The sequence below is a fragment of the Vipera berus genome (genome assembly GCF_964194415.1).
Source record: "Vipera berus genome assembly, chromosome: 1".
In the NCBI taxonomy this organism is placed as follows: Eukaryota; Metazoa; Chordata; class Lepidosauria; order Squamata; family Viperidae; genus Vipera; species Vipera berus.
The window spans coordinates 355,946,965-355,961,711 of record NC_138202.1 but is presented as its reverse complement, the minus strand read 5'-3'; the positions used below and the strand labels follow the sequence as shown (position 1 = coordinate 355,961,711).

Genomic DNA, 14,747 nt, shown 5'->3' with positions numbered 1-14,747 from the left:
CTTCCATTCTTTTTCTTCCTTCCTTTCCCTTCCTGTCTCCCATCCCCTTCCTTCCTTCTTTCCTTCCTTCCTTCCTTCCTTCCCCTTCCTGTCTTCCTTCCTTCCTTCCTTCCTTCCTTCCTTCCTTCCTTCCCTCCTTCCTTCCTTCCATTCTTTTTCTTCCTTCCTTTCCCTTCCTGTCTCCCATCCCCTTCCTTCCTTCTTTCTTTCCTTCCTTCCTTCCTTCCCCTTCCTGTCTTCCTTCCTTCCTTCCTTCCTTCCTTCCTTCCCTCCTTCCTTCCTTCCATTCTTTTTCTTCCTTCCTTTCCCTTCCTGTCTCCCATCCCCTTCCTTCCTTCTTTCTTTCCTTCCTTCCTTCCCCTTCCTGTCTTCCTTCCTTCCTTCCTTCCCTCCTTCCTTCCTTCCATTCTTTTTCTTCCTTCCTTTCCCTTCCTGTCTCCCATCCCCTTCCTTCCTTCCTTCCTTCCTTCCTTCCTTCCTTCCTTCCTTCCTTCCTTCTTTCTTTCCTTCCTTCCTTCCCCTTCCTGTCTCCCTTCCTTCCTTCCTTCCTTCCTTCCCTCCCTCCTTCCTTCCTTCCATTCTTTTTCTTCCTTCCTTTCCCTTCCTGTCTCCCATCCCCTTCCTTCCTTCCTTCCTTCCTTCCTTCCTTCCTTCCTTCCTTCCCCTTCCTTCCCCTTCCTGTCTCCCTTCCTTCCTTCCTTCCTTCCATTCTTTTTCTTCCTTCCTTTCCCTTGTCTCTCATCCCCTTCCTTCCTTCCCCTTCCTGTCTCCCTTCCTTCCTTCCTTCCTTCCTTCCTTCCTTCCTTCCTTCCATTCTTTTTCTTCCTTCCTTTCCCTTGTCTCTCATCCCCTTCCTTCCTTCCCCTTCCTGTCTCCCTTCCTTCCTTCCTTCCTTCCTTCCTTCCATTCTTTTTCTTCCTTCCTTTCCCTTCCTGTCTCCCCTCCCTTCCTTCCTTCCTTCCTTCCTTCCTTCCTTCCTTCCTTCCTTCCTTCCTTCCATTCTTTTTCTTCCTTCCTTTCCCTTCCTGTCTCCCTTCCTTCCTTCCATCCTTCCTTCCTTCCTTCCTTCCTTCCTTCCTTCCTTCCTTCCTTCCTTCCCTCCTTCCCTCCTTCCTTCCTTCCTTCCATTCTTTTTCTTTCTTCCTTTCCCTTCCTGTCTCCCATCCCCTTCCTTCCTTCTTTCTTTCTTTCCTTCCTTCCTTCCTTCCCCTTCCTTCCTTCCTTCCTTCCATTCTTTTTCTTCCTTCCTCCCCCTTCCTGTCTCCCTTCCTTCCTTCCTTCCTTCCTTCCTTCCTTCCTTCCTTCCTTCCTTCCTTCCTTCCTTCCTTCCTTCCTTCCTTCCTTCCTCCCTTCCTCCCTTCCTTCCTTCCTGTCTCCCTTCCCCTTTCTTCCTCCCCTTCTCCCTTCCTCTTCCCCTCCCCCTCCCCCTTCGCCTTTCCCTACCACTTCCCCTTCCCTTATCCCTTTCCCCTTCCGGCCCTCTCCTCCTTTTTCCTCCTTCCCCTTCCCCTGTCTCTCCCTTCCCTCCCCTCCCTCCAATTTTTGGTTGCAGCTCCCAGCTGTACCAAGAAGCCGACGATGCGTCTTTATTCATACTGTGACAATGTTGGGGTCCACCCACACACCCCCGGTCCCTGTTGCTGAGGGTGCCTAAAAACGCACCAGCCTGTCAGGAGGATGAAACGGCCAGGAGCTAAAAGCAGGGAGGTGGGGAGCCCTCCGTGATGGGTTTTTTTTCCTTCCACCCCCCCACCCCACCCCCAGAAAAAGGAGGTGAAAATCGGGCAGGTGCCTCTGGGTGGTTGACCGGTCCTGATTTGTGGCGCTCAAGTGTTATTCCAAGCTTTTGCGGCGCGGCTGGCCGCCGCTTAAACGACACCTGGGCGAAGGCGCAAGTTTCCCCATTTGTTCTGCCGAGAAAAATTCCAAAGTTTGTATATATTACGGTCGGACTTCGGCTCGCGCTATTTATTTTACAGCCCTCTTCTGCGGGACATTATTAACTCCGACTTGTCTCTCCCGTATGAAGTCCATATGCCGCAGCTTAATTTTAAATGCCATTAAAAAGCACTTAACGGTTTACAGTATTTCAGAGGTTGGCTCCTTGAGTAGCTTCGAAGGCCCTTCGGTTTGGATAGGGTGGGTAAAAAAAAGGAGAGGAAGCGGTTCTAACCCGGGTCTCATAAAATAGCCTTGTGCAGCGCTCTGTTTACAATTGTGCTGAACAAACTTCGCCTTTGCCCCGTCCGTCTGTGGGTCCTCGTGTGCACATGAACGGTTTGCTAAACCTTAGTTTAAAATAACCAAAAATGGCAAGGGAAAAAAAAAACCTCAGCCTTAAAAAATGATTAAAGTAAAGGTAAAGGTTCCCCCCGCACATGCGTGCTAGTCGTTTCCGACTCTAGGGGCCGGTGCTCATCTCCGTTTCAAAGCCAAAGTGCCAGCGCTTGTCCGAGGACGTCTCCGTGGTCATGTGGCCGGCATGACTAGACGCCAAAGGCGCACGGAACGCTGTTACCTTCCCACCGGAGTGGTCCCTATTTTTCTACTTGCATTTTTACGTGCTTTCGAACTGCTAGGTTGGCAGAAGCTGGGACGAGTAACAGGCGCTCACTCTGCTACGCGGCACTCGGGATTCGACCCACCAAACTGCCGACCTTCTGATCAACAAGCTCAGCGTCCTAACCCACTGAGCCACCGCGTCCCTTATTGATTGATTACGGCACTGCAATTTCATTTCTCCGCTTCCCCACCCCCGACCCCCACCCCGTTTCGTCTCTCAAATCGCTCGGCAGAATTACAATACGGAAGTGTATTTTTGCAGTTGCGTGTCTAAGGGTGTCTCTAATCAGCCACTCCGAAAGGAAATCAACCCCTGGCTGTCCTTTGGAAGGGCAGAGACTGAAGCTAAATCTCGAAAGCTCCCAACACTGGGAATTTTTAAGAAGAGACTGGACAGCCATTTGTCTGAAATGGTATAGGGTTTCCTGCCTGAGCAGGGGGTTGGACTAGATGACCTCCAAGGTCCCTTCCAACATTATTATCATTATTATTATTTAGTAACTTTTATTCATTAAACATGAAACTCAGTCAACTGAACACTCAAACTGACTGGCACTAATGGTTGACACGGGTTGCTGCCAGCATCCTAGGTATCAACCAGGTATCTCCTTAAAATGTAAGATGTTCCGAGTAGCGCAGTTTTTTCATAGCTTTGCTGGAGTTATATATATATAAAAAAACCTGCACTACTCAGAACATCTTACACTTTAAGGAGATACCTGGTTGATACCTAGGATGCTGGCAGCAACCCGTGTCAATCATTAGTCCTAGCTATCAACCAGGTATCTCCTTAAAATGTAAGATGTTCCGAGTAGCGCAGTTTTTTGTAGCTTTGCTGGAGTTATTGCAGGAAGCTGCAATTTCTTGATGTGTTTTGCAAAGTTTTTGGACCTAGTTCCCAGTGCCCCGATGACAATGGGTATCACTGTTACGCGTTTCATCCATAATCGCGCAGTTTCGATGGCCAGGTCGCGGTATTTCGTAATTTTTTTCAGTTCTTTTTCTTCAACTCTGGCATCTCCTGGTACAGCGATATCAATCAGTTGTACGCTTCAGTTCTCTACGACTGTGATATCTGGCGTGTTGTGTTCCAAATGGCGATCTATCTGTATTCGGAAGTCCCACAAGATCTTCACCCTCTCATTCTCGACAACTTTTTCCACCCTATGTTCCCACAACTTTTCGGACACAGGCATCATCAGCATCATCATCATCATCATCATCATCATCATCATCATCATCATCATCATTATTATTATTATTATTATTATTATTATTATTATTATTATTATTATTATTATTATTATTATTATCATTGCTGTGCAGGTTCTGAGGTTTTGCTTGATAAAAAAAATACAGGAAACCAGAAGTTGCCTTTAAGCTTTACATTTTTATTCAGCTGAACAAAGACGGAGGGGCTCCTCTAAAAGAGAGAAGCCCCAAATGACAAGAAATCCTTGTATTTCTGATTACATAAGCCACCCACCCAGCAAAGCTGACAAACATAAGATAAAGATTTCACCCAGTAAGTCTGGCACATTGTAGATAAGAAGGGAGAAAGCAGAAGTAGCTAAACATGTTCCCTTTTGGGTGTTTCCCTAAGGATATCGTACGTTCTCGGGTGTGTTAGGACATTGGGTGTTTTCCTTGCTGTCCTTTCACGACCCTGCATCCAGGACTCTGCAAGTGCCCAAAGACAGCCAGGGCCATCTGCAAATATTCACAATTGATACTTCCTATATGCTGTCTCCTAATTCTGGGTCAACAATATTAGAAAGGTTTTTTTCAGCACCACTGTAACTTTGAACAGTTGCTGAATGAGCCAGTTGGTAAACGACAGTGCTTTTTTTGTAAAAGAAAAAGGTGCCGGAACTCACACATGTTATACAACCTGCCTTGCCTAGCCTACAAGGTTCCATCCAAAAAAGGTGCCGGAACTCCGTTCTGAGCGTTCTATGAGAAAAAAAGCCCTGGTAAACGAGGACTACCTGTACATAGGCTGTTAGAAGTCCCTAGCCATTTTGCCGCTAGGGACTAAGCAATCACGTTAATACTTCACGTGAAGTATTAATACCACTTTACAATGCCTTGGTAAGGCCACACTTGGAATACTGCATCCAGTTTTGGTCACCACGATGTAAAAAAGATGTCGAGACTCTGGAAAGAGTGCAGAGAAGAGCAGCAAAGATGATCAGGGGACTGGAGGCTAAAACATATAAGGAACGGATGTGGGAATTGGGTATGTCTAGTTTAACGAAGAGAAGGCCGAGGGGTGACATGATAGCAGTCTTCCAGTATCTCAGGGGCTGCCCCAAAGAATAGAGTCAAGCTCTTCTCCAAAGCATCTGAAGGCAGGATAAGAAGCAATGGATGGAAACTAATCAAAGAGAGAAGCAACCTAGAACTAAGGAGAAACTTCCTGACAGAACAATTAACCAGTGGAACAACCTGCCTCCAGAAGCTGTGAATGCTCCAACACTGGAAGTTTTTAAGAAGAGACTGGACAACCATTGTCTGAAATGGTATAGGGTTTCCTGCCTGAGCAGGGGGTTGGACTAGATGACCTCCAAGGTCCCTTCCAACTTTATTATTATTATTATACTGCTTACTGCACGGAAGGTGTCAAAAAAGTGAAGATGGCCATTTTGATTGCACATTGAGTTTTAAGAATGCCCATTGTCAGGAGGCTGAATTCTCAGGGCCGAGGGCACAGTGGACAATAGAGAGGATGACAAGAAAAAGGCCAGCTGAAATTCCAAATACAAAGATTGACCAAAAATAGCCACTCCTTGAGAGTAAGAATTCTACAACTCAATTGTGATTGCACATCCCTGTGGTTTGACCTCTGCTTTCTCTTCTTTGGGCATATCAATTGTCCTTGTGATGAATGTTCCTTGTTATCTATTTATTTCCCTCCTTTATTATCTTTATTTATAACTCAAGGTGGCGATCATATCTAACACACCTTTCTCCTCCTATTCCCTTCCCAACAACAACCCTGTGAGGTAGTCTGGGCTGAGAGACTGTGACTGGTCCAAAGTCACCCAGCCAGCTTTCATGCCTAAGTGGGACTAGAACTCACCGTCTCCTGGTGTTTGGCCCAAAGTCACCCAGATGACTTTCATGAACTAAAGCTGAACTAGAATTCCCAGTCTTCTGGTAATCAGTCCAGAATCACCTAGCTGGCTTTCATGCCTAAGTGAACTAGAACTCACTGTCTCCTGGTGATTGGCCCCAAATCACCCAGATGGCTTTCATGAACTTAAACTGGACTAGAACTCCCAGTCTTCTGGTAATCAGCCCAGAGTCATCCAGATGGCTTTCATGCCTAAGTGGGACTAGAACTCACCATCACCTGGTGATTGGCCCAGAGTCACCCAGCTGGCTTTCATGCCTAAGTGGGACTAGAACTCACCATCTCCTGGTGAAGTCATGAAGTCACCCAGATGGATCCCATGAATGTTTTTCTCCCATGAAAGTTTGAAGGCGATCTAAACAGACTTCTCCACCTGTGTGTTTTTCAGATGTATGATGGGGGAGGCTAAAACGTCCCAGCAGTGATAACCAGGTGTGGGGGGAAGAGGCAGAAAAGTCAAGATAGTGACCATAACTGTATGACCAAAGCCCCACTTTTTTTTAATGTCTCGCATATGTTGATCAGAAGGTCGGCAGTTTGGTGAGTCGAATCCCGAGTGAACGCCTGTTACTCGTCCCAGCTTCTGCCAACCTAGCAGTTCAAAAGCATGTAAAAATGCAAGTAGAAAAATAGGGACCACTACGGTGGGAAGGTAACAGCGCTCCGTGCGCCTTTGGCGTCCAGTCATGCCAGCCACATGACCACGGAGACATCCTCGGACAAGCACTGGCTCTTCGGCTTTGAAACGGAGATGAGCACCGGCCCCTAGAGTCGGAAACGACTAGCACGCATGTGCGGGGGAACCTTTACCTTTACCTTTTATATGCATTACACTAAAAGGGGTGTGTGGCATCATTTGCCGGACATTTTTGATCTCCTGCCCCAACGAGCTCTTTTTTTTTCCTTTCCAGTTGCTATAGAAGTTGATGACGTAGAAATTCTGGGAATGATAATCCCAAACAAGTCACAGAAAGATGGTCTATAGTCTGATTTGGTTTTTCAGTATGTCTAATGTTGATTCTCCTCCTCCTCCTCCTCCTCCTCCTCCTCCTCCTCCTCCTCCTCCTCCTCTCCATCTCTATCTTCTCTTCCTCCTCCCTCTTTCCCCCCATCCCCATCCCCTCCTCCTCCTTTCTTTCATCCTTTCCATAAGGAGGATGTTTCCAAGCTACAAAGTGAAAGTGACCGGCATGAACCCCAAGACTAAGTACATCTTGCTGATTGATATCGTCCCAGCTGATGATCATCGGTACAAATTCTGCGATAACAAGTGGTAAGTGATGAATAGCACAATTGACATAATTTTGTGGCAGGATCTCAGTTTCAAATAAATGTATAATCTGTTCGTAATGGTTTTCTTCAGCTCATTAGAGTCTTATAAGTTTAATTAGAGCCTTGGTGGAGAAGTGGGCTAATGCCTCCTTAAGTAACACCAGCTGCCTGCAATTAGTGCAGGTTCGCATCCCACCAGGCTCAAGGTTGACTCAGCCTTCCATCCTTCCGAGGTAGGTAAAATGAGGACCCAGATTGTTGGGGGCAATTAAGCTGACTTTGTAATAATGCCGCTTGGGGTGTGTGTGAAAGCCCTAAGAAGCAGGCATATACATAGAATGAAGGCTACTGCTAAGCACATTGATTTGTGCTTCTTAGATTGTAAGCTGCCCTGAGTCTTCAGAGAAGGGCGGGATATAAATGGGATTTAAAAAAAATCAATTCTGTTTTCATGGCTTTGCTAACTTTGTCCCAAAGATTTTCCCTCCTGGTTGTGTTCATGCTGGGTATCTAACCCCACTCTTTAAAGACCTGGCAATTTTATATGAGTAAAGTTGGTGGCGCAGTGGTTAGAATGCAGTATTGCAGGCTAACTCTGCCCACAGCCAGCAGTTAGATCCTGACTGGCTCAAGGTTGACTCAGCCTTCCCTCCTTCTGAAGTTGATAAAATGAGGACCCAGATTGTTGGGGGCAATAGGTTGACTCTGTAAATTGCTTAGAGAGGGCTGTAAAAGCACTGTGAAATGGTATATAAGTCTAAGTGCTATTGCTATTGCAGGCAAACTCTGCCGACTGCCAGCAGTTCGATCCTGACTGGCTCAAGGTTGACTCAGCCTTCCATCCTTCCGAGGTCGGAAAAATGAGGACCCAGTTTGTTGGGGGGGGCAATAATACTGACTCTGTAAACCACTTAGAGAGGGCTGTAAAGCACTGTGGAGCGGTAAATAAGTCAAGTGCTATTGCCATTGCTTGCTTCCATCCTTTTCTTCCTTCTCTCCCTACCTTTTCTCCTTCCTTCCTTCCTCTCTCCCTTCTTCCCTACCCTCCTTCCTTCTTTTCTCTCTCCCTTTGACTTATTTACTTACTTACTTACTTACTTACTTGCCATGGTGGCACAGTGGTCAGAATACTGTATTGTGCGCTAACTTTGACCACCGGCGCAAGTTCAATCCTGACCAGTTCAAGGTTGACTCAGCCTTCCATCCTTCCAAGGTTGGTAAAATGAGGACCCAGATTGTTGGGGGCAAATAGGCTGACTCTGTAAACCGCTTAGAGAGGGCTGCAAAGCACTGTGAAGCGGTATATAAGTCTAAGTGCTTTTGCTAATGCTATTCTGACAGGCAGTCAGTGGGGGAATCTGGATTCACTTAACAACCACATCATTAACTTAGCAACTGCAGTGATCAGCTTAACAACTGTGGTTAAAAAAAAAAGGTCGTAAAATGCGTGACAACTCTCTTAACAACCCCCTTGCTTTGCGACAGAAATTCTGGTCCCAATTGCATTCATAAATTGAGGACTATCCGTACTGTTATTTGGTGTAAATGGCTGCCCCGTACGAATGTTTTATTTGAAAAAAGGAAGCTGGGTTTTATCAAAGAGTTGGCTAGCTGCCTTGATCAACTTATAAATAAGGAAGTCCTCAGCTTACAACAGCTTGTTTAGTGAGTGTTCAGAGTTACGACGGCACAGAAAAAAGTAACTTAGAGCCATTTTTCACACATACGGCTGATGTAGCATCCCCAGGGTACCGTGATCAAAATTCAGACGCTTAGCAACTGACTCGTATTTTTGACAGTTGCAGTGTCCCAGCGTTACGTGATCCCCTTTTGTGACCTTCTGACAAGCAAAGTCAATGGGTGGGAGAGCCAGATTCACTTAACGACCATGTTACTCACTTAACAACCACCGTGATTCACTTAACAACAGTGGCAAGGAAGGTTGCGAATTGTGACAAAGCAGACTTACTTAACAACAGAAATGTTGGGTTCAATTGTGGTCATAAGCCGAGGAGTACCAACATTAGCTTTTGGTTGCTGAACAATATCCATTATTTAAATGGACACAACAATACAGCCATTCCAACACAACTTGCACAAAGTCAATGGGGGAAGCCAGTTCCACTTCACAACTGTGTTACCAACTTAACCACGGTGGCAAGAAAGGTTGCAAATTGGGGACCAAGCTCACTGAACATACGTCTCAGTTAGCAACAGAAATTTTGAGCTCGACTGTGGTCGTAAGTCAAGGACTATCTGTAGGGACATTTAACTTCTTGTATTTTGCACTTAGGATGGTGGCTGGAAAAGCTGAACCTGCGATGCCGGGCCGGTTATATGTTCACCCTGACTCTCCAGCCACCGGAACCCATTGGATGCGACAACTGGTGTCTTTCCAGAAGCTAAAACTCACCAACAACCACCTGGATCCCTTTGGACACGTAAGAGAAATTTCTAACATTTCTCCTAGCTTCACTCAAGGAATAACGGGTGGAAACTGGTCAAAGAGAGATTCAACCTGGAAATAAGGAGAAACCTGACAGTGAGGACAATCAACCAGTGGAACAGCTTGCCACCAGAAATTGTGGGTGCCCCATCACTGGAGGTCTTTAAGAAGAGACTGGACAGTCACCTGTCTGAGATGGTATAGGTTCTTCTGCTTGAGTAGGGGGCTGGACTAGAAGACCTCCAAGGTCCCTTTCAGATTCTATTCTATTCATTTAAAGAAGACACTGGACTGCCATCTGTCAGAAATGGTGTAGGGTCTCCTGCTTGGGCAGGGGGTTGGACTAGATGACCTACAAGGTCCCTTCCAACTCTGCTATTCTATTCTATTCTATTCTATTCTATTCTATTCTATTCTATTCTATTCTATTCTATTCTATTCCATTCCATTCCATTCCATTCCATTCCATTCCATTCCATTCCATTCCATTCTATTCTATTCTATTCTATTCTATTCTATTCTATTCTATTCTATTCTATTCTATTCTATTCTATTCTATTCTATTCTATTATCGGCAAGCTGTTCCACTGGTTAATTGTTCTCACTGTTAGGAAGTTTCTCCTTAATTCCAGGTTGCTTCTCTCCCTGCTTAGTTTCCATCCATTGTTTCTTGCCTTGCCTTCTGGTGCTCTGGAAAATAATTTGACCCCCTCTTCTTTGTGACAGCCCCTCAAATATTGGAATACTGCTATCATGTCACCCCCAAGTCCTCGTTTTCTCTAGATTGGCCATACCCAATTCCTGCAACCGTTCTTCATATCCAGGCCTTAAATCATCTTAATTGCTCTTCTTTGAACTTTTTCCAAAGTCTTTTTTGTAAACTGGATGCAATATTCCAAGTGTGGTCTTACTAAGCATTTATAAAGCAGTGCTAATCCTTCACATGATTTTGGTTCTATGCCTCTGTGTGTACAACCAGGGATTGTATTAGCTTTTTTGGCTGCTGCCACACACTGCTGACTCATGTAGACAGCAGTCTTCCAATATCTAAGGGGCTGCCACAAAGAGGGGGTCAACCTATTCTCCAAAGCACCTGAAGGCAGGACAAGAAACAATGGATGGAAACCAATCAAGGAGAGAAGCAAGTTAAACCTAAGGGGAAATTTCTTGACAGAACAATTAATCAGTGGAACGACTTGTCTCTAGAAGTTGTGTGTGCATCACTGGAGGTTTTTAAGAACAGATTGGACAACCACTTGTCTGAAATAGTATAGGATCTCTTGCTTGAACAGGGGGTTGGACTAGAAGACCTCCAAGGGCCCTTCCAACTCTGTTATTCTGTTATTGTGTGACTCTTGAATCACAGAACGCCCATGTCTTAAGTCATCAAATTTATTCTACCAATTAATGCTTTTAGAGATGTTTATAAAACCCAGTGAGGTTCTCCTTGAAGGACCTTTGGGTGCCAAATAGGAGAAGCTAGAACAGTGATGGCGAACCTTTTAGAGACCGAGTGCCCAAAATGCAACCCAAAACCCACTTATGTATCCTCGGGTGCCGGGTGGGCGTGGCCCATTGAGTGGGCGTGGCCCATTGGGTGGGCATGGCTGCAGTGGTAACGGCAGACTGGGTGGGACTAAAAAGTTCAATCAATCAATTCCAACTTTGCGAGATCTTTTTTTTTCTCGCGCGAGAAGTTGAAATTGATTGATTGATTGAACCTTTTTATTTTTTTGCACACGGCGGCGGAGGCCTAAAGCGAAAAGGTTTTATAAAACCCAGCTGAAGGCCTAGGTCTGGGGCGACGGCGCGCGTGCCCACAGAGAGGGCTCTGCGTGCCACCTGTGGCACGCGTGCCATAGGTTCGCGGAGCTAGAACATCGATGTTGTCAACGGTACATACTTTTTTTTCTTTTCTGGTCAAAGCCCGGGCTGCAGCAAAAGAGTTAAAAGAAAAACACCCCCCCACACCGCCATGTGAGGCTCAGAAATGCTACTTTCTCCTTCTCTCTCAAAGAGGAGGGGGCGAGACCTGATCTGGAAAATGTCATCAATAAAAGCTGCATTTCGGGGTGGGGGTATAAGATGCAGTTGCTTCTGTGAGTAAGGTTAAACATGCAGATTTCAAAAAAAAGGGGGGGCATTAAAAAGCTGATCCCAGCCTAATGGACAGGCTCATCAATCCCGCAAAGAAAGAGCTTCTGTTTTCTTCTAACCTTCGTACTGGGGTCCATGAAGTGGGGTCAGCTGGAGAGAGATCCTGAAATGGAGAAAAGTGTCTCCTTGGATGCTTTTTTCCCCAATGAGAATTTGAATTCTCCAGGGTCAATTGATCCTAACTTCCTGGAGAAGCCTTTAACGTTGGATATGGTGGAAAGGACAAGAAGAGGACAACCGGCAACCAAGTAGATAGAATCAATTTCAGCAGTGTTTTTTCAAACTTAAGACACTTGAGGACACTTCAACTCCCAGAATTCCCCAGCCATGAGTTACAGTAATAATGGATGCATCATTTGAAGGATCAAGTTGGTAGATCTTCCTCATGTTTAAGGTGGGACTAGAACTCACCGTCTTTTAGTGATTGGCCCAGTCACCCAGCTGCCTTTCATGCCTAAGGCAAGACTAAAAGTCAACGTCTCCTAGTGATTAGCCCAAAGTCACCCAGGCAGCTTTCATGCCTAATGTGGGACTAGAATTCACCTCTCCTGGTGATTGGTCCAAAGTCACCCAGCTGCCTTTTATACCTAAGGTGGGACTAGAACTCACTGTCTCCTGGTGATTGATCCAAAGTCACCCAGCCAGCTTTCATACCTAAGGTAGGACTGGAACTCACTGTCTCCTGGTGATTGGCTTGGTCCCCAGCTGCCTTTCATACCTAAGGTGGGACTAGAACTCACTGTCTCCTGGTGATTGATCCAAAGTCACCCAGCCAGCTTTCATACCTAAGGTAGGACTGGAACTCACTGTCTCCTGGTGATTGGCCCGGTCACCCAGCTTCCTTTCATACCTAAGGCAGGACTAGAACTCGCCGTCTCCTGGCGATTGTCCCAAAGTCACCCAGCCAGCTTTCATACCTAAATTGGGACTAGAACTCACCTGGTGATTGGTCCAAAGTCACCCAGCTGGCTTCCATTCCTAAGGCAGGACTAGAACTCACTGCATCCTGGTTCCTAGGCTGGTGCCTTTACCTCTAGACTCAACTGGATTTCACAGTTGCACCAATCGCAGAGCAACACACTCGCCTTCCTCTTTGGAATCAAATGCAATCTACTCAATTGTTTTTAAGTTTTGCTCTGCTCCAATGATTTCTTTTAGCAGAACAGGCTTTTATTGATAATTGTTTTCCCCCCCCCGTCTTCTTTTCCTCCCCCAGATTATTCTTAATTCTATGCACAAATACCAGCCCAGGTTGCACATAGTGAAAGCGGATGAAAACAACGCATTTGGCTCAAAGAACACAGCTTTTTGCACTCACGTATTTCCAGAAACCTCCTTTATATCCGTGACATCCTACCAAAATCATAAGGTAGGTTTGTAGCTCACTTCAAAGCCCACCCACCCCCCCTTTTTTTTTTGCTTTGTGAATTCGATGTAAGATGCAAATTAAACATCAACAAGGTAAGGGGTTTTTTTTAGAATGTCTTTAAATCTGAAAGGGTCAATTCATCTTCATCCCAGCAAGCTCATGTGAATTGTGAATTATCACTCTCAAAAATATGAAGTTTTCTTTCCCACAACTGTCTTGGTCATTTCCACATGTGCAGGCTGTGTGCAGTCCAGAAATTAATTGTAGGCAGTACAGTATAATTTTCCCCCCCTGTTTCTTCTGACCTTATTTAAGCATTAATTTTTTAATAAGATAGTATTGGGCCAAAATTAAACGAAAGCATTTTTTTTGTTCTCTCTCAACAGTAGAGTTTAAATAAGCCCCAAATTAAATTTCTACTTGAAATTCATTCAACGCCTGCTGATTTAATGGAAAAATCTACATAATTTTTTGGCAACAACCTGGAGGAAATAGTTGCCATTCATTGTTGTAATATCATTTCAGGCTAGGCTACAGTATTGGGATTTTCTCTTCAGCTTCCCCAACCAGTTATTAATCTGGTCTAATTCTGTTAGGTTTCATTTCCTCCCAAATGCTGAGAAATCAAAACTGCTCTCAAAAAATTAAAAATTAACTACTGAATAATCCTAGGGTTCTCTGTATTGAGGAACATCATCCAGAAATTGTTCTATTCAAGACCTGTTATTCTTCTCACTGTTTTTAATGTTGTGCACTGCCCAAAACAGCGTTCCTTAATCTTGGCGACTTTAAGATGGGGGGACCTCAGCTCCCAGAATTCCCTAGCCAGCCATGTTGTGGAGTTTTAGTGTGGTGACCTGCCTAGAGCCACCTATCTGTGAGTTGGGCGGCCATATACATTTCTTTAATAAATAAATATATAAAGCCTCTTGCAATTTGAACATGAAGAAAAGGTGGAGCCTTTTGTAAGGGTCAAGGAAGTGGGTTGTGGTGGGGGGGAAGTGGAATTAGAATGGAAGCCATTGGAAAAGATTTGTCCATTGCCTTGCCCAGGTCAAAAAAGTCAAAATGGGAGTCAGAACATGGGGTTCAAGTCCCACACTTCAAAGAGCTGCAGAACCTGGACCACATCATTGTAGCTGCCATCTTGAGTTTTTGGACACAAGCAAAAGATTGAAGCCCCACCTTCTCTAGATGATTGAAGCCCCACCCTCTCCAGATGATTGAAGCCCCACCCTCTTTTGCTTGTGTCCAAACTCTCAAGATGGAAGCCACAACTATGCGGTCCAAGCTTTGACTTTTTTGCCCTCTGCCTGATCCTGTGGCTGCTTTCTTGAAATATTGTGGAAAGTTAGCATGAAGACAGACCCGGGATAGCACTAGCAATAGCGCTTAGACTTATGTACCGCTTCACAGTGCTTTACAGCCCTCTCTAAGCAGTTTACAGAGTCAGCATCTTGTCCCTAATAATCTGGGTCCTCATTTTACCGACCTCGGAAGGATGGAAGGCTGAGTCAACCTTGAGCTGTCCAGGATCGAACTCCTGGCAGTGGGCAGAGTCAGCCTGCAATACTGCATTCTAACCATTGCGCCACCATGAGAAGGAAGGAAGGAAGGAAGGAAGGAAGGAAGGAAGGAAGGAAGGAAGGAAGGAAAGGAAGGAAGGAAAGGAAGGAAGGAAGGAAGGAAGGAAGGAAGGAAGGAAGGAAGGAGAAAAGGGAAGGAGAGAAAGAAGGAAAGGAAGGAAGCAATAGCAATAGCACTTAGTCTTATATACCGCTTCACAGTGCTTTACAATCCTCTCT

At 45.4% G+C, this 14,747-nt stretch overlaps 1 protein-coding gene across 1 annotated transcript in view; it reads left to right on the top strand.

The window, feature by feature from the left end:
• Positions 1 to 14,747, top strand: part of TBX4 (T-box transcription factor 4) — a gene marked incomplete at both ends in the record, with an annotated part of 52,169 nt that overhangs the window by 17,798 nt on the left and 19,624 nt on the right. The window contains 3 exons of the mRNA XM_081346705.1: positions 6,852 to 6,971; positions 9,264 to 9,411; positions 12,790 to 12,942. Coding sequence (XP_081202831.1) covers positions 6,852 to 6,971; positions 9,264 to 9,411; positions 12,790 to 12,942 — 421 coding nt within the window. The remainder of the gene's footprint in view (positions 1 to 6,851; positions 6,972 to 9,263; positions 9,412 to 12,789; positions 12,943 to 14,747) is intronic.